The sequence below is a fragment of the Sitophilus oryzae genome, unplaced genomic scaffold (genome assembly GCF_002938485.1).
Source record: "Sitophilus oryzae breed Bouriz unplaced genomic scaffold, Soryzae_2.0 scaffold_1396_pilon_pilon, whole genome shotgun sequence".
NCBI classification, from domain to species: Eukaryota; Metazoa; Arthropoda; class Insecta; order Coleoptera; family Curculionidae; genus Sitophilus; species Sitophilus oryzae.
Window position 1 is genome coordinate 9,594,040 of NW_022146055.1, and position 24,577 is coordinate 9,618,616.

The window sequence follows — 24,577 nt, forward strand, 5'->3', positions numbered from 1 at the left end:
TTAAAATAATAATATAAATAATAATATACCGCGTGCTATGATTGAAAAAAAAATAGCGTCAGCGATGACTATGAAATGAAGATCGCTGTCATTTTATATGGGAAATGTCCTCAATCGTCATTTCCCAGCCAACTGGATGCCGTTTTTTCGATCATACGGTATATATTGACAAAAAAACACTGAAAAGCACATACCTATTTGTTTTCTACTGAAAATAATTCCAAAATAACTCGCAATCTGGCAACATTAAAGATGTGCGCATGCGTAGTGTCTGTGACTATATGCAGCAAAAACTCGTTTCAAGGTCAGCCACCGGATCCACACCATTACCCTTTGGTAATGTTAATATGCTATCTGTTGTCTATGTCTATGAAAAAATAAAGAAAAGAGATGGGTATATAAACGCCCATTTCTACTCCCTATAACGGCCTAAAAACTGTGTTTTTTACACGTATAAAACCTCTTTTACATAATTTTTTATTAGGCCACCCCTTAAATATAGGAGCATACTTTTTTATTCTATGGATGATTCTTACTGCCAAAAGTGCCAAATACATATGCCAAAGCCAAATGTCAAGTCAAATGTCATTTATGGCGCCATTTTAATCGTTCAACCTGGTTCAACGTTCGTCATTTCTATTTTTAGTTTGTGGATAGTTTGTGGTATAGTGTAAAAAGGAAAAGTTATTAATGTTGAAAATTACATATATTTATTGGAAGAGTTTTTCATAGTGATTAACCGTTTCTGTTTTTTAAATTAAGCTCTTCAAGGAAAGTTCCGTGTTTTGTAATCACCCCATATTTTACTAAAAATATTTAGCACCAGAGGCTGCTGTTTGCCGCCTGTTTTCTTAAGAGCTAATGTGATTATTCTTTTGCGGAATTTTTAAGGAAATCTTGACTTAAAAACTCTAACATAAAATATTTTCAAGGTAAGAAATCATTATATTTAATTGTGTGAGGTGGATATTTCCATATAACTTTTCCAATAAACATTTTTGATTTACCAATGACGCCATATTAGGTAAAAAGAATGTATACTTTTTAGTTGTTAGGTACTTAATATATTTTATAAATATATCTGATGCACTTGTGCATACATACTTAGTGATGTATATTGTATATGTATAATATAACTTAAATTTATGGATATTTCAATCATAATACAGTATAAAAGCCAGTTATTTATCCCTTTTTTTAGTTTCTTTATTTCTGTAAAAAGAACGCAAATTTAGTTGTATTTTTGTGAAATATAATTTCCTCATATTTTAAGTATTTACATAAAAAGTTATACATTTAAGTGTGTTATATTTTAGATGGTTGACGTTGATAAGCTTTCTGATGCAGAACTTCGCACAAAGCTTCTTGAATTTGGTTTTCCTGTGATGCCTATAACAGGAACCACAAGAAAAGTTATGACAAAAAAATTAAAACTTTTATTAGAAAACAAAAATAGAGTTGGATCATCCGATGGAAGAAGGTATGATGGTAGTTGGTTTCTTAACCTTATCTTTGTAATATGCTATAATCTTTTTAATAGATCTTTAGGCAGATATTCTAGTGAAGAGGAAAGTGATACAGATGTTAAATCACTGAAAAAAGATAGGAATCGCAGAGCTACCATGGCTGCTCCTGTTTCCAGCACTACTTCAAAATCAAAAAAGATAATAGTTGAACCTGAGGTTTTATACATAAAGTTTTTAGTATGCTAAATATTCTAATATATATTTATTGTAGCATGTTAACACCAGCCCTAAAAAACGTGAGGGTAGAACAACTACAACAACTACGCGCACTCAGAAGATTGTTACAACAGCTCAAGATGAATTTGATACGGGATCTGATTCAGAATCTGATGTTTTAGCAACATCCCAGAAATATGATACAAATTTGTATGATTCTGGTTCAAAATATGATGATTCAACTAATGATGTTGAATTTAATAAACTGGGCTCATCGAAGAAGTCTTCTCTGTCAAACTCCTATTCTAGGTAAAGTTTATGATAAATTTATATGGTATTATGTTTATGTTACAGTTATGGTCTGATATTCGGTTAATATCATCATTACATGGTTAATCTTGAGAATAACACACAACCAAAAACCAAACCAAACCCAAACATTAACCTGTTAATGTCGACATTAACTGGACATCGCACTTTAACGGTAACATATACATTATATTGTTTTGTAATAATAACTATAAATGGTGTACTTCATCAAAGTAGATTTACTTTAGGTAGCTTTTATTAGCTCAGTTTTACCTGTGGGTGGTTTTTATGTGGATATAAACCAGTTTTATTTTTTTTTTGTAATACAAGCAATTTGGAGATTTTTTAATTGCGTGATGTCTATCACAAATAATTTAACATGATCTAAGCTTTAAACTGTTTTTCACAAATCAGAAAACCAAAGATTTGCTTTAAAATAATTTTAAATACTTAGTAGTCCTTAAATAACTAAATATATAAAAAGTAGTGATGAAATGTTTGTTGGTAGTACAAAACATAAATTTATATATATTTATCTTTCAAGATATTCTCCACCAAAATCTGAAGATTTGAGTTACAGCAGCCCAAAAGTGTACAATTCCAGTTCACCATCTAGATATACATCTGCTGGTGGCTCGTTAGCTTCTGATTATGCAGCTGACAGGCTCAATCAAATACGATCAAGATTAAGTTTAAGTACATCAGGTATTATATTGTGGTTAACCCTACTGAAATTAGGTACTATATTACTATATTTATTTTCCTAACAGGTTATGAGAAACCAGCCTCATATTTATCATCCAATAATGATGCAGTGGAGGAAAAAGATACGCCATTTTTAAGTAATTTCACAAAGAGGCTTTCATCCCTAAGTGCTTCGAAAAAATCAGATTTCAATAGTAGAAATGACATGGTGAAAGAACATGATACTAATGGATCATCCTTGTATGGAAAATCATATCTATCAAAGTAAGTATATATTCTAAAATCATCTTAATGATATCTTTTGTGTATAATTTTTGGATACTTATATTTATTATGATGATATGTTAAAAATAAACATATTGTTGATATTAAAAATTAATATTTGCCAACTTTTTATTATCTTGCAGTAAGTAAACTGTTTATGGGAGAACTATTAATAAATATAGCGTCAATTTCCAATGCTAGTCATAATTTTAACTAATTTTAAGTGTCTCCAGATTTTAACAAGAATTTAAGAAATATCTATTTCATATAAAAAGTACATTATGTTATTTGAATTTACCTAATAAACAATTTTATAAATTGTCAATCAATAAAATTAGGAAATTATTTAGTATTGAATTATTGATACCACACAAGCCATAAAATTATAGCATGCTTAACCCCAACGTGAACCCCACTTTTTATTTGTGTATCGAGGATTTTTGTAATTTGCGCCCATAACAGATTGTGATAAGACTTGTATCAAATTTTTTTTTTATCGAGTATGCTGAACTAAATCTGCATAGACATGCCAACTCAACAATAAAAAAAAATCATTATTGCTAGCATTTCACATGTATAATATGAGAGATCATTACAGTCTGTCCAACGACGAAATCCTTGACAAGTAATTATTTCAAAATATTGTGAAAAAATCTAATCGAGTCATTCTATTTTCGAGAAAAATTAATGTATGTGTTAATACAAAACAAACAAGGGTGTATTTTAATTAAAACACCACAAAAAATTATAATTTTTTTACTTTCAAACTCCAAGAAACTTATTATTTTTTGCTATATATAACTATAACTTAATGTACAAAAATATATGTACAAATAAAAAAATTAATAATGCGTAGGAATAAATACATAAATAAAACAAAATATTTTATTAATAATAACAGTGACTGAATTTTATACCTTAAAAGTTGGTTAATTAACTATGCCTTTTGATTTTATCTTTCTGCAGTACTAAAATCTATTATTTACTTATATATCAAGCGATGCTGTTATTTTACAGCTACCCTAGTTTTTACTACCATAGACGAGATGGTATACAAACTTTATTGATGGTAACTTTATTGTATTTAAAACTCTGTCTGGACACCGAATATTAGCTGTGCTCTGTGTCTACAGTTAATTTTCCCTCTATTTTTCCTCCACTAAACTTCAAAAGAGACAGCACATGTAATAACACACATAGTAACACGAATCAAAATGCATCATCTTCCAAAACGCAGGCTACTTGACATAATTTGACACAAATTGTAACCTATAATTTGGCAAGACTTTGACAGGCCTCAAAAATGCAAAGTCGGGTTCATACCAAGTGTGACCCTCCACTGCGTCCTGATTCTTAGTGAATATGAATACGAATAGTTAACTTAAAAAATATTAGAAACTTTTTTAGTGAAATAGATTTGTATGGACGTCGTCTGCTTTTTTTCTGTCATCATTTGTCATAATCTTACCTGAGAAAAAAACGGTATACAGGGTGGTCCGAACTGTATTCCGGAAACTTCAGCAGCATATTGTGCAGATAAAAATAAGTAAAAATGTTCATATAAATATGTGTCCTAAAATGTTTAGATTCGGAGATACAGGGTATAGAAGTAACGTAAAAATATTGGATGAAAATTGATGTCTGGGAGTTTTTTGACAGGAGAAATTTGATTTTAATGTCAATATGACTCCTACTTGTAGAGGGCGCCACCTACATATTTTTTAACTGGTTTGAAGAGTAAGAACTTTTCGTCTGTACCTGTATAAAACTACTGAGTAAAAAAATATACATTTACGACATTTTTTTATGTAAAAAAGGTCTCTTGGGAAAAATCGCTACGAGTAATGGTTCTCGAGATATTTGGAATCGAAATTATCCATACCTGTCACAATTGACATAAATTAAAAATGTTGACTAAATAATTATTAGACTGAAATCATAAATTTGAAATGTTTTTGTGCCAAAAGTTCAACAGAAACTGTTTTGTCGTCATTTTTTCGCAGAAACATTTAGGATTAATTTTAAAAAATAAAAATTAGCTGAATTTATTATTTCAGTCAAATAACTATCTACTCAACTTGTTTATTTTTTGCCAATAATGACATGTATTGACTATTTCCATTCTAAATATCTTGAGAACGGTTACTTGTAGCGATTTTTATGAAGAGACATTTTTTATGTAAAAGTCACGGAAATGTATAATTTTTCACTCGGGTATACCCCCGGTATTTTTTACTTTATTCGATAGAAAATGTCACTCTGAATAGAATGACATATCATATGTCAACTTTTGACATTTACGCATATGGTTTATTTGAAATTATAACTTGCGGTTTGAAACGAAAATTTGACTCGAAATACCAAGTGTTTGGTATCAAATTATTCGTAAAAAAGTGCTTTTTTCCAAATATGCTAACGAGCCACCTTCGTTCCATTTGAAAAAATTGAGATATGATTAAAAATACGATTTGAGCATTGTCTAACTGGCCAGCACAAGACACTAAAAACAATAGACGATCAAATCTATTTTTCCAAGGCTCCTTGATGAAGAATTAGTGTTTTTAACATAGCCATGGCACTCTAGATTGAATTTTAAAATAAATTTTTTTATTAAGTTAGAATGTCAAAAGTTGACATATGATATGTCATTTTATTCAGAGTCATTTTCTATCGAATAAAGTAAAAAAATACCGAGGGTGCTATTTAAAAATCAAAAGTTGTAGTAATTTCCGGTAAAACAGGAAGTGACCAAAAACAATTGAATACACCAATCAATCCTAATTTATGTCATATACTAACATACCAAATCTCGTTTTTTTATCTGAAAAGTAAAAAAGTTATAGGGGTGAGCCACTTTTGAGACGCACCCGGTTATTGTCTTTTTAAATCTTTGAAATTTACATAATCTTGATTTTCGTATTAATGTTCTTATTCTTTGTTTCAGCTTTAAATCCAATAGGAATCGTGAGAATGCCTATGCTTATAAAACTAGGGACAACGACGGAAAAAGCAACTTCGTATCTTATGCCGTTTTAGCAGGTGCCGCCTTGTTTTTTGTTTTCCTCGCTGTTGTATACCTGGGAATGAAATCTGACACGTCAGTTGTTACTTCTGGTAAGGGCAATCGGTATTCTTAACCTATTTTAACCCTTTAATTTTCGAATATTAACATAGTTATTGCCATTATTTCGATTTTCTATTGCCTAAGCACAAAGTTTTTACACATGACAGTTCATTTTAGTCTAAGATTTTATTATTGATTACATTTTTATTAATTAGTCTGTTACTGTGTCAAAATTAATTTGTTCAAAATTTATTTCATTTTCTTTTAATTAAGCATTTTATCTTGTATGTATCGTGTGGTTATAGTCTTACCCTTGTATTTGTTTAATAAACAATAAATATTTTGCTTGGTTGGAATGAATTGTTTTTATTTTATTATTCATAATGTTTTTCCAGATATTTAATATCCCTATATTTTCCTGAATCCTATTAAGTGCCAAAATATTTATTGCTTATTAAATGGGTGATAGGTATTTGATAGGACGTCGAAAAATTTCGGTCTTCAAATTTGTACCAGTCTACCAGATACTAATGATAGTATTATATTTTAGATTTAGAATATTAATAATACTAATATACTATGTGTTCCCCATTTTATGAAAAAAGATCAGTGCTTAACTGATAAATAGAAATCTATTTTGTTTTCAAAAATATTTCTCCAAAAAAATATAAATTCAGTAATTTTTAGTATTGAATAATTTTACTAATTTGAGGTGTTAAACGACGTTTTTTTCTTAGAGAAATTAAATATGTTCTAATATTGAATTCTGCGCTGCAAGTCAAAAATGGATCATTTATCTGATTCTAGATGAGTTATTTGGAATATTAAAATTGTTACAAAGGCGATGGACGTGATTCTGAAGGGGCGGCAAACTTTCTCTCCACCCCGGACGCCCCTAACCCACGCTACGCCACTGATTGAAAGTATTAAAGGGATATTTTAGGACAGTAAAAAATATATTTTGCTTCAATCAATCATTGCTTTATTGTTATAAGATTTCTCTTGTTTACAAAGTTGTAAATAATAAATAAACATAAAACAAATACAAAACTTTGTCAAAATAATAAAAACAAAAACACAAGATAGCACAAAATATACAAAAATCTTACAAATACGTTTATTAGTTTAACCTAATTTAAGACCTAAATTAAAAAAATATATATATCTACTAATAAAAATAGAGTAGAATAGAATAAAAATATTTCCCGACAGTCAAACAAGTAAGTCGGATCTACCAAGAATCAGCGAAAAACTCCTCCACGTCATAATATGCCCTCGCAACCAGCAAGGACCTGACAGTCCTTTTAAATGCCCTATGAGGATATATTTTTCTTATATTCAGTTGCAGGTGATTAAATATCTTTTTGCTACTGAAAACAAAAAATTCGTGGACCAAACTCGATGATGGTATGGGGAGCATAATCACATAGGATTGTTTTCACCTTATTAAGTAATTATCAGGTAGTAATTGTTAATTTTGAAGTTTAACTTAATATAATGTCATTTTAACAGAACGTCAACGATTTCTTGTAGACGTATCTGTTTTAAAAAGTAAAGTGTTCTCGAATAGTTCAATTTAAATATTTTTTTTCTTGATTCTTTATATTTTTTTGCTTCCGACGATGGAAAGAGAAAACTTTCCGAAACGTTAAGCATTTTTTTCTTTGTTAGGCAAATTTTTATTACTGTAAACACAACTTCTGACAAGCAGCGTCCGTTTAGGTTTAACGCAGAAGTGTTTACAAAAAATAAGTATTTTATTTTGTAGATTTTTCTTGCAGTGCAGTGGCGAAAAACCCATAAAGATATTTTTGGATATATTATTTCAGCTTATAATTTCTAAAATATTTTCATTAAGATTCATTAACCAAACATGTAAAAAAAAATTATCCTAGTAAATTTTTTATTTTTAAATGTAATGGAAGACATTATATATTCTGGGAGCTGTGAATAGCAGGCTTCTTTAAACCGCTACAAAGTTAATAGTTTAAGTTATCAACAATTCATTTGAAACAAATCGGATTGAATATGAATGATTTGGGAAGTAGTTTTAGGGAAAAAAATAACGTTGTGTCTAAGTGCACGTTAACGTGTACCCTATTATAATATTTTAGGTACACGGAAAAATGATATGGCCTGGTTACGAAAGCAGCCTGTGGCTCCGTGGGTCGCTTCGGTGGCGAGGGGTCCTCAGATCGATCCCCGACAAAGATAGAACTTTTTTTATTTATTTTTTTGCAGCTGTCGGAATAGCCTACGGCGTATTTTGATTGCGTTGGTTAATCTTTGGGGTTATTTTTTTTTGTTTAGATTGCACGCGCGAAATACCCGTTTCGCGTGCACCGCAATTTTATTTCTAGTACACGTTAACAACGTGCACCTAGACACAAATTAAAAAAAAACAACGTACTCGGCCAGCTTTGGCCGAAAAAATTACCCCAAGTGGCCGAAAATCGTTTTTCGGAAAAATATGCAATAAAAAATTACAAAGTGTTTCTTTGAATAACAAATGAAGCTTGGGTAATTACCTATAAAAATGGTCTTTATCATTTTTTACGTAGAAGTAGTAGTTTTCGAGATATTCCGCCTCGAAGATCCCTCAATTTTCTCTGCAAGTCTTAACGGCTCCGGAGATTTTATAAGCGTATCATTGATTGATATGACAAATTGTGTATTAACTAAAATTTAATATTTTTTATGGTTCAAAGTTCATTTAAAATGTAGAATCAACAGCTATCACATTTTGGAACTTGTCTGAATTTATACAATTTAGGAAATCCTACTAAGCGGCAAGATAAAACTGACCACGCGCACTTTAAATTTTCTAATAAAATATGTAAGTATAGTTCATATCAAATAAACTTTTAGTCACGTGATTAAGCTTGACCGGCACAGCGTTGTTCACTTTTACATATTTTCTTTTAATTAAAATATTTTGGGAAACAAAAATAAATGAATTATAAATATATAAACAGTTATTATTTACATCAACAAAATTCACCTTCTTAACTGCACTTAAAGGACATAAAGAGCCATTACTACCGCTTTCCCGTTCAAAATATTCTAATAAAGTTGCGATAAGTTTTTTACGGCTATTAAGCTATCTTCTACACTTTGCACTAAAAGAGGTTCTAAATAGAACATGTTCGACTGCAAGGTCTGCAAGTAAAAATGTTTAAACTTAAAATATCCCAACACAATTCATTTCAAACCAAAAACTCGTAATTCAAAACTAAACAATATGTCAGGAAATAAACGTGGCAACTTGACATTTTTTACAGCAGAGCTCCCATCTGAACCCCCAGCGGGAAATTTAAATTCGAGTTAGTCAGTCCAGCGCCGAATATGTCCATTGTTGGCAACAATAATGAATTTAAAAATCGCGCCCTGGATTACTTAACTAAAACTTTAATTAATATGGAATATACATCTCATTTACTATAAACACGTAATATTGTGTTATGCTAGTTCAACACTTAACGGACATAAAGGGCCATCATTACCGCTTTCCCTTGTATCAGCACACTTACCGTTGAATCAAGGCCGCTGCGTTAACATAAAAGATTTTGCTATTGTGTTTCTGTATTATCATTTATTAAAAGTATTTCCTGTTACAATTTCTGCATTTTATCGACTTTTTAGGTTTTGTTACTCCAATATGTACGCCATTTAGAAACAAAATAGGCTTTAATTGCATCAATCCGGAAGACGCTCAAGATGCTGTGAATCTTTTAAACAGTATAAAGCCCGAATTACAAAAGAGATCTGTTGCTTCTCGTTGCTTCGATTCAACCATTAAACCGCAAATGACCGAATCGGAAATTGTGACGTTTTGCCAGACGAATTATGCTATTGATGATATTAATATCATAATGAATGACCTAAGAAACCTAGAATTAATGATATTTTCTAATCCGGAATGGGGTGTCAGTATTGCACAAACAGAGAATAATAACGGGCCAGTTTCAGAAGATAATGTGGTGAAAAATATGGTAAGTTTTATCTACTATAATACTTGATATCGCTGCTTCTCCTTGACATCTAGTTTTGTATTACCCCATATATATTACGCAATAGAGCTTATTATACAATATGATCGAAAAAAACGGTGTCAGCAGTGGCTGTAAAATGAAGATCGCTTTCATTTTATATGTAAAATTCCTGGATCATATACTTACGTGGATAAGTAAATCACTATGGTAACTGTCGCAAACATATCAACGATTTCCATTTATCTTCTTTTTTTGTTGCACACGCGGTGCTTCTACTCTATCTATCCTTTTCGAGGACATATCGGCCGCGCTCCAAATTTGAACATTCATTTTAAAAATTTAATTTGTAAAATGCCTTTATTTGAACAATAAATTGAATGTTTCTCTCTCTTCAGTCCTGACCCCCATTAGGGAGTGTAGTGGTCAGCGTAACATCGTGGATGATTTTTCTCCATGCGCCTCTGTCTTTTGTCATCTCGATGACATCGTGCATTGGCTTGCTACAGCTAGTCGTGATCTGGTCTATCCATCGAGTTGGAGAGCGGCCACATGATCTACGTCCCTTCACCTTGCCTTGAATTATGAGTCTTTCCATATTGTCCGGACTTTTCCTCATTATATGTCCAAAATATTTTAGTTGTTTTAGTCGGATTTTACAGGAAAGCCTGTTAGTAATATTAAGTTTATTTATAATGGAAACGTTTGTACGGCGTTCAGTCCATGGGATACGGAGCATACGTCTATAACAGTACTTCTCGGTAGCATCGATCTTACGTTCCGCCTGTCTGAGAGTCCACGATTCGCAGCCATACGTCAATATTGGGAGTACCAAACAGTTGACTAGCCGGTTTATGGTGGCTCTTGAAATCTGGCGGTCTTTCCAGATCTTGGTCAGTCTCCCAAGAGCTACCTTTGCCATGTTGCACCTACCTGTTTCACCTCTTTTCCGATGTGCCTGTATTTGTCAATAGTGATCCCAGGTATACGTATGACTTAACGACTTCAAAGCAGTCGATATGACTTATATTTGGATGGTTGTTATGTTGCCTATCAACTATCATGATTTTGGTTTTTTGCGTATTTAGTTATTTTTTGGCCATTTATTGAAATGCCTCCTTCCCATGTTTCTAGCGACTTTCTCATTATGTATTCTCCGTATATGTTAAATAGGTGAGGAGACAATATACACCCCTGTCTGACTCCTTGTTCGAGGGAAAATTCCTTTGAAGCTGAATCCAGTATTCTAACTGATCCTGTAGTGTGAATGTTTACTGTCACAAAAATTAAATTATATAAAAAATACATTTAGTCACTCAGTACGAATATCAATATTCTTAGGAAATCTCACCAGAAAGTATGAATGTGGCGCAATATAAATAAAAGAACTGAATACTTTACTTGCCTATGAAAAGATAATTCGGGGACCTTTATATTAGAACTTTCACACACTAAACACTTTCTAGTCATTTTTGCGAGTATTTAGAAAATCCAACGAAAAAAAAAAAGAAATATAATTGCACAAACTTAAAATTAACTTCTCACAGAACACATTTGCATCCTTGGCTATATAAAAGCAGCAGACAATGAAAAGTTGGTTTCCATAACATGGTTCGTATAATTTGTGCTTTCTAAAACCGTATAAAATTGTGATTGTTTTGGAAATACGTGTAACTTTTAATACGCATGTGCAAAGTAAGAAAGTCTCGAGAAAGACAAACCTATTGAAGGTTTCATAAGTGCAATAAAGAAGGTTTGAAAATGGCATGTCGTGATATTGGAGACATCTTTTTTAATGCTTATGGCGTTGATTTATCCACGTAAATATCTAGGGTAAAATTATATGGGGAATGTCATCGATCATCTTTTCAAGCCAACTGGACGCCGTATTTTTCCGCCCATGCGGTACTTATGTGGTAGACAATACAACAACACAACGCAACGTTTCGGTCAGAAGTAACACTGACCGTTATCAAGTGTGAACTAATCCAAATTCTAAAACTACTGAGCTTATATACTAGAGCTGAGCATGCACCCGTGAATTAGTTGGATGCAGTCAAGCATGAGGTTGTACACTGTATACCTGCATTGGAGCGTTTTATGAGTGGTTACCGTATTGTTGAAATTTGCATACCGTAGTTTGGGGCGAAATTGATAACCGGGGGCGAAATTGATAATTACATGGTTTAGTCACATTTTTAAATTTAGCGCCAAATTTATGCAACTAGAAGCAGTGGTGTGCATACGTCTTGTCATCAAAGCTTTACTAAACAAGACTGATGCACACCACTGCTTCTAGTTGCATAAATTTGGCGCTAAATTTAAAAATGTGACTAAACCATGTAATTATCAATTTCGCCCCAAACTACGGTACTTGGATGGCTAAAGATTTTATTATTGTTAGATATGAATACGGCCTCTTTAAATTTACGCTTTTTCCAATGGGATTTTTTGGATTTTCGGGGGACAACCCGGGCTTCCGACCATTTTATGTTGTGGTGCTTGGGCCACACATGATCTGCAATGCCCGATTTCATTATTTCACCTCTTTGCGTATGTTTTTTATGTTCGTTAAGTCGTACATGTGGAGGACGTTTTGTGTCTCCACTATACGACTTACCGCACTCGCAAGGTACCTAATAGATGCACTCTTTCTCTTGTTTTGATTATTCCGATTTTGTTTTTGTTACGACACTTTTCAAAATAGTCCCAGACTTCAAAACAGTTTTAATTTTATATTGCCTGGCTATTCGCCTTATCTTCTCCATTAATGATGAGAGAGATAGAGAGATTGCTGAGAATTTAAATATTGTCCTATGTGTGGGTTTTCTATAAACAGCAGTATGGATGTTCGGTCCCAAGATTTCGGTACCGGTATCCGGTACCACGAAGTACCGGTCCTATAACCGGTATACCGGTTCCAGCAATTACATCGGTGGGACCGATACTGAACCGGTATACTGGCTGGACCGGAAGGACCGAAAGATCGGTTGGACTGGAAGACCGGAATATCGGAAAGACCAAAATATCAGTTTTGGTTGTTGTGCCAGTGAGCATATACCTCATGATACCGTATTAAAAAATGTAAATAGAAAGTTCTCGTGCCTGTAACGTTAAGTACATGCGGTAAAGTAATAAATACGGCATTTTGAGGGATAAATTAGATTTCTCGGAATATATCGTAAATCTATCCGTTATAACATTATCGATCTAACTTAAGATTTTCATTGTTTATGTTCACATTTCCGGCATATTTTTGATTTGTCCAACATTCCCTTTCCTTATAAAAAATGGAAAAAGTACTGGAAGCTGTTGTTCTTGGAGATATAAATGGAGCGGAAATAAGATGCTATTTTACATATTTTAAATAATAGAGTAGACGCTATTGAATATAGGCCAGAGTTTTACGGACATTTTAATTTTTATAATATACATGAGTAAGATGCATTACTTGAAATTTAGACGCGCGTTTCGCTAACCATGTTAGCATCATCAGCAGATGATTAAGACTAACTAAAAAGTACAATTTGAGCGTTTATATACTCGCTCAGTGGGTACCGAGTGGGCGTGGCAAGATCTAGCCAACCGAGTCAGAACCCACCGAGCGTAACAGTTAGATTTCCGCCACTAGAGTAGTAGGAACAAAGGACAAGGAATTGGACCGTTGTCTTTGTTCATATTATCTTTACATTTATTAATTCTGATGTTTTCATATGCATCTAAATGCCTGTAATTTGAGACTTGTATAATTAATTTTAAATTATTAAGATCAATACAAAATTTTTTAACAACAGATTACAATCTTTACAAGAAATTTCATAAATACCCGACCTTTCCAGTGGAGGTGTTTTGGATTACCTAATAATTGTTGTAATTTATTATTAGCACTATGCACAAGTTTATAATTGACATTCTTAAAAATTACTTGCATTGCGAATTTAAAATCGCTTGCGATTTTCTGCTCATCTCTAATAGCCATCGCTGGCGCAGTTTTTTTTTCGATTATACGGTAGTTAGAGAACACAATTAGCTTTGCAACAAATCCGGTATCGGATTCGTTTTGTAGGTTTTTTGATTTTCATATTAACCCGTCAAAGGCGAAGTTTTTATTTTTAATTTTTTGCAATTTTTAAAATGTAATTTACCTTAATATGATCATAATTAAGACTGTTCTATGCAAAAAAAAACAAAAAACTTACGCCATTTTGAAAAAAACTACTGTTACCATATGGTAACGCCACTCCTTTAAATGTACATTTTATTCAAAATAGAAACTTATACAAAAATATTAAAGTTTTAAATGAAAACATACAATTTTAACAAAAACAGGAAAAATATATCAATATGTTTATAGTTTTGGTCGTTTCTGTTAATATTCATTGTTGTAAATTAGGAAAAACTGAAAGTAATATCTTAGCGCATTTAACTCAGCAAATAATTTTATTACCTAAGTAAGACAGAATAATTTCTAATTGTTGTTTTTGTGGTGATAGTCCTAGCGTGCAATAATGAATCCGCCACATAAGTATAGACATAATTAACTATTGCGATTTATTACAATGGCTAGACAGAAGAAATTAATTTTATGGTCTGTAATTGATCAGCCGGTCTAGACGTATATTTTATGACCTGTTGTGACTATTGTGCATATTAATAAAACGTCTGAAATTCGCAATCTACCTGAATTTCTCCAGTCATTTCACTATTATATAAAGGATGTCTGCTAGAATGCTGGTTGAAGCCTTATTTTTTATAATTTTATGTGACTTATATAAAGGCACATACTTTACTTATTTTTAATATTGTAATAATATTACAGAGTGGTCAGAAAAATATGATAACAGTCTTTCTATATCATAAGTAAACTTTACTTAGTAGACCACTTCGACGCACTGTATACTGAGTATTCCGTCAAGTGGGCACTTTATTTATCACTTTCATTTCGTTCATTAGTTCATTTGGTGTCTGAGCTGAATTTTTATCAAAATATAATGGTAAAACCCGAACATCTATCTGTTGCGGTTTCATAGTTAAAAGTTGTTTTTAGGAAATGTGCATCTATAAATTATTTATAATTTGCAAATAAATTATTTATAATTGTACTTGAAGTTAGCTTGAACCGTAGTAACCGCATAGCGACGTGTTTAGCTCCAGCCGTCGCGATTTCGTCGGTCGCCAACAGTAGTATCTGGAACTGGTATGTCCTTAGCGTCGCGCGATCTCGATCGGGACGTATTCGCTCCACCCGTCGCGCTAAAGTTGTAGTTCCCTGTCGCGAACAGAAGTAACTGCTGTAACTGGGCATCGACGCTCGACCTCGGCGGCGACTTACTTCGTTCCAGCAGTCGCTGGAGCGCTTCTAGGGTTAGGTTTTGCCTGTCGCGATTTGGTCGGTTACTATTGGCGTTGGTGCTCCCGTAGCTACGTTACTTTCGAAATAGAGATTTTTGGTATGTACTAGGCATGGTATAAAATAGTGTTGATTGAAAGATGAAACGCAAAAGCAAATAAAATAAAATAAAAATATTTTATTTGCTTTTATACATTTATATAAGTTTTATTGTTTATATCTATTTGTAAGGTTAGGTTAGACCACTAAACAATTTTTTTTGACAGTGGTTTGGACTTTGTTCTTGATTTTAACATTAAATATATTATATTGCAATACACATAAATATGAGCCGTTCATTTTATTTAAACGAAAATTGATAAAGAAAAAAAAATAACAAGGAATGTCATCGTTTTCCTAAAAATGAGTTAGATTGGCTATACACGATTCTAAACTCGATATTTGGAAAGTGAGTGGCGGATAAAAGTTACATTAATCTATCTTAATATAGATAAGTTAGATATATTTTTAGCGAGGACCACAACGCTTTGGAAGTCGGAACCTCGGTTACAAAATTGCGGTATTTTGTCGCGGTATTTTTCTGGAACGGTCGCTATTGTAACGCGACTCACGTGAAACCGGTATTTCCATCACTAGTTGTGTATGACATTTTAATTCACAGGCAAATTTTATTTTTTGTCATGTTTTAGATGTCGTTTGTTGAAATCTCCCAGGATTTGTTGGACAGAGTATTATATTCAATAGAATGTGTACTATATAATAATATATACCCGAATAAATCAACATTTGTAAACCTAAAATAGCTCTAGATCTCACCATAATAATATAATAGATTAGATAAGCTATTATTTTAATGAATGGATTTAATTATTTTCCAAAGCTTTTGTGGATTTAATTTTTCTTCTGTCTGTCGTTGTATTGCGATAAGCATGTTTTTTTAACCAAACCAAACCAAACTATGCAGTGGTATTTTATGCCAAATTATTTATTTTAGGAACAAGTTCTGTCTAAGAGCGACAGTAAAGTGACGAGCCTAATAATACTAAATCCAGACTTGCCGTATAGATGTAGCATATATAATTCTATTACGAAGTCCTTATATGCGTTAACTCTGGTGGGAATTATATTTGCTGTGTTATATGCATTTAGTTTTGGGTTTAAAATCTACAGGAGATATGAAGAAAAGCAAAAAGATGAGGTTTGTATTTCGATTTGTTATCTATTTATTTTGTTTCATAATGCCTAGTAAACATATTTTTAGAGAGGGACAAAAAAAATCAATGTCAAATATTACTTTATTGTTTTGTCAATTTATTTATCATACCAAATCGTAATTTTTTAGGTATTTTTCTAAAAGATTCATAATCTTACTCATAATTCAAATTCTGACATAATGTCTTTCCAGATTTACACCCTTTGCATATAGAACTAATTATAAAATATACGAGAAGTAATAAGAATTAAACAACAGAAAAGCACAACTCGCGTATTTCAAAACCGCAAAAGTTCAAATTTGTCAAGAGAGATCTCTAACAAAACGGTGATTGCTGTCACGTAGCTTCTATTTCTAATGTATGCATATAAAAATAGTTGAAGTTCTTTTTATTTGTTTGGATATGCGTCAAACTAAAACTGATTTTTGAAGTGAATAAACTTCTTTATGCGCGCTGGGAGTAAAAATTCAAGGCCGTAACACGACACGACAAACGAGAGGAAAAGTGGCAAGGACAGCCTACTCGGGCTTTATGTGAGCTATAGGGGGTTGAAACTCGGAATGTAGATGGTAGAAATATTTTGACGACGTTTCTCGCACTCTGAAATCCCATAATCAATTAATCAAATTAAAAAATCGTCCGATTTAAATGAAGTTTGGTATGTCGATGGATTTGACCAAGGCCAACTTAACCGTGTGCGACACGTATCACTATGACAGTTTTGACGTAAAAAACATCAAAAGTTGATGTCATCCGATCGCGACCAAATTTGGTGGGTAGGCTATGTAACGGTCCCACCCTGCAAAGTTGGATACGACGTTTCGTTTATATTTTCATCAGGATGGGATTAAGGAGTTGACATTGAAGAAAAATGTGGGTCGATTTCGGTATAATTGGAGACAGGTTACCGGATGACGCCTTCGACGTTTTGAACCGATGTCTCTAAATGGACGAAACCATCAGGATTTTTCCTAATTATAGGTCGATTGGAACCTTTGAATAAAAAGATTAAGGAAGGAGCATAATGCTATCCAAGAACGGTAAACTAATAGGATTGCTCATCCTCATAAGACGTACGTTCGCCTCTTCCCGCGCTTCAGCTGACAGTTGTGACGTCATTGTAGCCCTTGTCAAAGCCTTCGTGGCCTTGTCATGATAGTGTGTATTATTAGTTGCCTATGGTAAACTTATAAAAGTAACAGCTGAGAAATGTTGAGTTAATTATTTTGTCAATTTTAAATGTGAAAAAGGTGTCTTTAAAGTTTTTAGAGCTATAGAGTGTATAAATACGTTCATTTTGTGTTGTGGATTGTGACAAAGTGCATACTAAGTGCCCACGATTTTGTTTATTAATTATTTTAAAGCAAAATATGGAATCTTTAAATCCTAGTTAATATTGATCTTCTAGTTTGCCCAACATATTTCTGATTACAATCTTTACAAGAAATTTCATAAATACGCGACCTTTCCAGTGGAGGTGTTTTGGATTACCTAATAATTGTTGTAATTTATTATTATTAGCACTATGCACAAGTTTATAATTGACATTCTTAAAAATTACTTGCATTGCGAATTTAAAATCGCTTGCGAATTTAAAATCTCTTGCGATTTTCTGCTCATCTCTAATAGCCATCGCTGGCGCAGTTTTTTTTTCGATTATACGGTAGTTAGAGAACACAATTAGCTTTGCACGAAATCCGGTATCGGATTCGTTTTCAAATTTTTTTGATTTCATATTGAAAACATAAATCTATTTTTCTGTACCGATTGAAACCGGTCTTTTGGGACCGATATTAAACCGGTCTTCCGGTACCGGTACCGAAACCGGTATACCGGTCTTGTAAACCGGTATGCCGGTATACCAGAAGACCGAACATGTCTAAACAGCAGTGCTAATGAATCCATCGCTTCTAGTGACAAGAACATTGGAGGTTTTATACAACCCTGGGTCGTAATAAATTGGCAAAAAAGCAAAAACAGGAAAAATATATCAATATGTTTATAGTTTTGGTCGTTTCTGTTAATATTCATTGTTGTAAATTAGGAAAAAAACTGAAAGTAATATCTTAGCGCATTTAACTCAGCAAATAATTTTATTACCTAAGTAAGACAGAATAATTTCTAATTGTTGTTTTTGTGGTGATAGTCCTAGCGTGCAATAATGAATCCGCCACATAAGTATAGACATAATTAACTATTGCGATTTATTACAATGGCTAGACAGAAGAAATTAATTTTATGGTCTGTAATTGATCAGCCGGTCTAGACGTATATTTTATGACCTGTTGTGACTATTGTGCATATTAATAAAACGTCTGAAATTCGCAATCTACCTGAATTTCTCCGGTCATTTTACTATTATATAAAGGATGTCTGCTAGAATGCTGGTTGAAGCCTTATTTTTTATAATTTTATGTGACTTATATAAAGGCACATACTTTACTTATTTTTAATATTGTAATAATATTACAGAGTGGTCAGAAAAATATGATAACAGTCTTTCTATATCATAAGTAAACTTTACTTAGTAGACCACTTCGACGCACTGTATACTGAGTATTCCGTCAAGTGGGCACTTTATTTATCACTTTCATTTCGTTCATTAGTTCATTTGGTGTCTGAGCTGAATTTTTATCAAAAATATAATGGTAAAACCCGAACATCTATCTGTTGCGGTTTCATAGTTAAAAGTTGTTTTTAGGAAATGTGCATCTTTAAAAACTTTTTCATAGCAAAAAAAACTTATTTGCTATTGAAAAAACAGCGATAAAAGAGCACATTTTTGAAAAACACTCTGTAACTCCGAAACGGTAACAGATATCGGTGTGCGGTTTTTGCCATCGTGTTTTTGATAAAAATTGAGCTCCAGACACAGATATTAGTTTTCGTCTCCCTTTAAATGGTGTCCAATTTGGCACACCCTGTACACCATCCTAATAACATATTATTTAAAATACAATATTTTTTCATTCTAATTTAAGACAAAAGTCTTAATTTTTATATTTAAACATAATTAAAATATATTATATTCAATAAAAATAAGCTTGTTTTTAATTTCTTTCTTCCCAATTGTAAAAAATATTAAATTGAGAATTGATTCAAATATTTCAACTTATAATCCATAATCAAGAGAAAAATGAGGGGTGGGGGTCACTTACAGTGATCTTGTTCTACTGCAACTTTAGGATATAAACATATATTTTACCATAATGTTACGGATTCCGTGGGTCCACTAATTTAAACTCACGATAAAATACTTAACGAATTTATTTTCTCACTTTATACACAATTACTAACTTATAACACACAACAAACTAACTATTTATTAGATTCCTTCACCAAATTGTCCGATTTTCAATTTCCACGCGGTATATTCAAATTTCAAAAAACTCTCTCAGTTGTCGATGGCTCCGGCTTATATACTCTATTGACTGCTTCTCGAAATTTCCCCAATTCTCGGAAAGCGTACTTCTTCATACCAGACAATTCTATTGTCTGATTCCCTTACTTCTCGACTTGACTAAAAGATGGCGCCTGAAAAAGTCTTTTAATTTCTGGCGGATACGTTGCGGTTAAAATTCAAGGCCGTAACACGACACGACAAACGAGAGGAAAAGTGGCAAGGACAGCCTACTCGGGCTTTATGTGAGCTATAGGGGGTTGAAACTCGGAATGTAGATGGTAGAAATATTTTGACGACGTTTCTCGCACTCTGAAATCCCATAATCAATTAATCAAATTAAAAAATCGTCCGATTTAAATGAAGTTTGGTATGTCGATGGATTTGACCAAGGCCAACTTAACCGTGTGCGACACGTATCACTATGACAGTTTTGACGTAAAAAACATCAAAAGTTGATGTCATCCGATCGGGACCAAATTTGGTGGGTAGGCTATGTAACGGTCCCACCCTGCAAAGTTGGATACGACGTTTCGTATATATTGTCATCAGGATGGGATTAAGGAGTTGACATTGAAGAAAAATGTGGGTCGATTTCGGTATAATTGGAGACAGGTTACCGGATGACGCCTTCGACGTTTCGAACCGATGTCTCTAAATGGACGAAACCATCAGGATTTTTCCTAATTATAGGTCGATTGGAACCTTTGAATAAAAAGATTAAGGAAGGAGCATAATGCTATCCAAGAACGGTAAACTAATAGGATTGCTCATTCTCATAAGACGTACGTTCGCCTCTTTCCCGCGCTTCAGCTGACAGTTGTGACGTCATTGTAGCCCTTGTCAAAGCCTTCGTGGCCTTGTCATGATAGTGTGTATTATTAGTTGCCTATGCTTATAAAAGTAACAGCTGAGAAATGTTGAGTTAATTATTTTGTCAATTTTAAATGTGAAAAAGGTGTCTTTAAAGTTTTTAGAGCTATAGAGTGTATAAATACGTTCATTTTGTGTTGTGGATTGTGACAAAGTGCATACTAAGTGCCCACGATTTTGTTTATTAATTATTTTAAAGCAAAATATGGAAGTACTCTAAAAAGAATGCTTGCAAAAGGTGATTTATACAGTTAATTTTCTATACTGCATATATATAAGGTGTTTAAATAAATAAACTAAATAATGAACGTTTTGCATTCGGTAACCGATAATGCACGTGTGTGTATTATTGGTTGCCGGATAAGGACTAATAACCATGACAAGGGCTACAATGACGTCACAAAGCGAGTAGTTTTCGCATGCACCTGGCGGACACTTTTGGCTGAATGAGCAGTCCTATTAGGTTAACTGTTCTTGAAGGCTATCCGTGTTGCATGGTGGGCGGAAAAAAGACTCTAGGATCAAGGTTATTAAAAGATATGGTTGTCTCGTAACTTTTGGACCAATAGGAGCGAAGCGGAATAGCATCCCTCTGACATAGACAGAACGTATAAAATCATAGAATAAAAGGAATAAAAAATAAAATGCAACCGACAAAGAGAGATAAATGGACAATACAATAAAGAAAACACATCAAACAACTGAAAACTATTGACGCCATACACTATAAACAAAAAAGTACACAATGAATATTGATTCGGAAATGCATTGTCGGACTGTGGGCAGTTTTTATTCCTTTATCTATGAATGGTATCATTCCTATGACGTAGTAGATGACGTTTTCGATAATGGCGGATCGAGTTACGAGACAACCTTCTCTTTTAATAACCTTGCTCTAGGGTGGGGATCCTTGACGGCTTAACGATTCATTTGACACATTTGAATTTTATTTTATGTTACTTATTATTTATTCTACTACTGATAGTTGCATAAAGGTAGGAAATCTAGATGGAAATAATTGTGGCAGAACTTAAATTAACTGTGACACTATTGCGATTTATCGAAAAAGACTCAAAATAGTTGGTTGTGTAGCATGCTGTAGATCTCGGTCAAAAATCGAGTGAAATAATGGAACAACTTTTCGCTAGTAAGTGACTATATAATATACATACGCGTAATAAACCGATCATTTATGAAATTCACTTAAATTAACTAATTATATATGTTTTCTTGCCTTTTTGCTTTTATTTACTACTTGTCAAAGAATTTAGATACGTCAATTTGACTTACCTGCTTCAGTAGCGTATCGGATGTTTGTGTTAATAAATAATTATTATAACTTATCTATTTTTATTAGAATTTTATATTTTTATAACAATTTTAAAAGCTACCAACATTTTATTCACAACGTAAAATAAAAAAAACAAATTATAGAGTCTACCCCACTACCCTACATCATAGTTTTAGATTTTTTAAATAAAATTAGAACGGCACTGATAAACCGGAATTTAAGTCGGCCATATTTGAGTCCCTTCGCGGTGGACCTAAGATTTTTCATATGTTCCTTCCTTAATCTTTTTATTCAAAGATTGGAACCAAACTCGGCCCGTGGATAGAGGTACCCGAATGGAGTCCTCAGGCGGACGGGCTGACATACGGTCGATTTAATACAAATTTTGTGAATCACTGTATCAAATTATTTATTAATTTATTACTTTTTCAACATTTCAAATTACACTTTTTCAAACATGTCCTTCAAATCCTTCAATTTAATAGCTGTTATAGTCTAGAAAATGAATAACTTTGAATTTTGACCGTTATTTCTTACCAACACGGCAAATATAAAATCCCTGTCAAAAAAGTTACTGCTATTCTTTAAATTGAATGCCTGAACGAATCAGATAGGTAACTCTTTTTACTTTCGTGAAATAGAAAAGGAAAATAATAAAACCAGTGACAGTTCTTTCTAAATATTAGACCAATGCCGTCTGTAACAGAACAGCCTCGGAGCGAGATTTATGACGTCGCGGTAGTTAGATACTATAGTAAACGCCACGAATGTTTGGGAGTAGAATCGACACGCTCGCTATCATTTTTACATTAAAAACGTAAATTTTTACCGCAGACGTAGGTTTTTAAAGGCCCGGTCTAATCATCTGCCTGCGCTCCTCCTACTTATTCTAAAATGTTAGCGTGATTAACAAAGACGATACTATATCGCGTTTCTTTGATTTATTCGTTTTTGTGCGTCAGTCCATTGGTGTGCTTGCAGTGCGACCAATGGGGCATTCCAGTTTATATTTATAACCAAATATATGTTTTGACAAGACTTTGACAGTTAAACCAACAAATTACAACAGATTATATATTTATTATTATATGACTTTAAACACCACGGCACTGGAATTAAGTTTTATGTGACCTTGAACAGATTAGTTCACATCTTTGAATAAGAAGACTAAGGAAGGAGCATAATGCTATCCATGTATTCATGCATGGTGGGCGGAAAAAGCACTCTAGGGTGGGGATCCTTGACAGTTCTGTTTGACGATTCATTTGACACATTTGAATTTGATTTGAAATTTTGTGGATTTGTCAGTCTTTACGTAGCTTATTTTATGTTATTTATTATTTATTCTACTACTGATAGTTGTATAAAGGTAGTAAATCTAGATGAAAATTGTGGCAGAACTTAAATTAACAGTGACACTATCGCGATTTATCGAAAAAGACTCTAAAATAGTTGGTTGTGTAGCGTGCGGTAGATCTCGGCAAAAATTGAGTGAAATAATGGAACAACTTTTCGTTAGTAAGTGACTATATAATATACATACTGTAGTAAACCGATCATTTATGAAATTCACTTAAATTAACTAAATTATATATTTTTCTTGCATTTTAGCTTTTATTTATTACTTGTCAAAGAATTTAGATACGTTGATTTGATTTACCTGCTTCAGTAGCGTATCGGATGTTTGTGATAATAAATAGTTATTATAACTTATCTATTTTTATTAGAATTATATATTTTTATAACAATTTTAATAACTACCAACATTTATTCACAACGTAAAATAAAACAACAAATTATTGAGACTACCCCACGTCTACCCTACATCATAGTTTTACATTTTTTAAATAAAATTAGAACGACACTGATAAACCGGAATTTAAGTCGGCCATATTTGAGTCCCTTTTGAGAAGATTTTTGATATGCTCCTTCCTTAGTCATGGTAGCGACCGATGAATCACTCCCAAACATTCGTGGCGTTTACTATACGGTTTAATAAATATGTTGTAGAATACATGGAAAACATAACTATTCCTCGTATTTTTGGTTTGTATTTTAAAATCAAAGTTTGTTTTTCAAATACAAACCAAAAATACGGTGAATAATTATGTTTTCCATGTATTCTACAACATATTTATTAATCCGTAGTAACTAGCGTGATATCATAAATCTCGCTCAGAGGCTGTTCTATTAGAGACGGCATTGCGTCAGCATGGCCGCAAGTTGCTAACCTAATAAAATAAACACTAAAAAAGCCCGCGGGAACTGTCAAATTCAAAGTTATTCATTCGCAGACTATAGTAAGAAATTTCACTTTAAATATGTGCACATAGTGCACACACAATTTTTTTATTTAATGTTTTGTCGACGTGTCGGCAAATATATGTTTTTCTCGGGACTCATTAGGTATTATATTTAAATAAAAAATCTGAGTTT

General features: G+C 32.7%; 1 protein-coding gene across 2 annotated transcripts in view; it reads left to right on the plus strand.

The window, feature by feature from the left end:
- Positions 1-607: 607 nt before the first annotated feature.
- LOC115876009 (LEM protein 2) overlaps positions 608-24,577 on the plus strand; it is a 39,303-nt gene continuing 15,333 nt past the window's right edge. For both annotated transcript variants that reach the window (XM_030891672.1, XM_030891671.1), the window contains exons 1-9: positions 608-932; positions 1,317-1,480; positions 1,541-1,682; positions 1,738-1,991; positions 2,536-2,696; positions 2,762-2,960; positions 5,905-6,074; positions 9,667-10,016; positions 16,358-16,561. In XM_030891672.1, coding sequence (XP_030747532.1) covers positions 1,317-1,480; positions 1,541-1,682; positions 1,738-1,991; positions 2,536-2,696; positions 2,762-2,960; positions 5,905-6,074; positions 9,667-10,016; positions 16,358-16,561 — 1,644 coding nt within the window. In that variant the 5' untranslated portion in view covers positions 608-932. The remainder of the gene's footprint in view (positions 933-1,316; positions 1,481-1,540; positions 1,683-1,737; positions 1,992-2,535; positions 2,697-2,761; positions 2,961-5,904; positions 6,075-9,666; positions 10,017-16,357; positions 16,562-24,577) is intronic.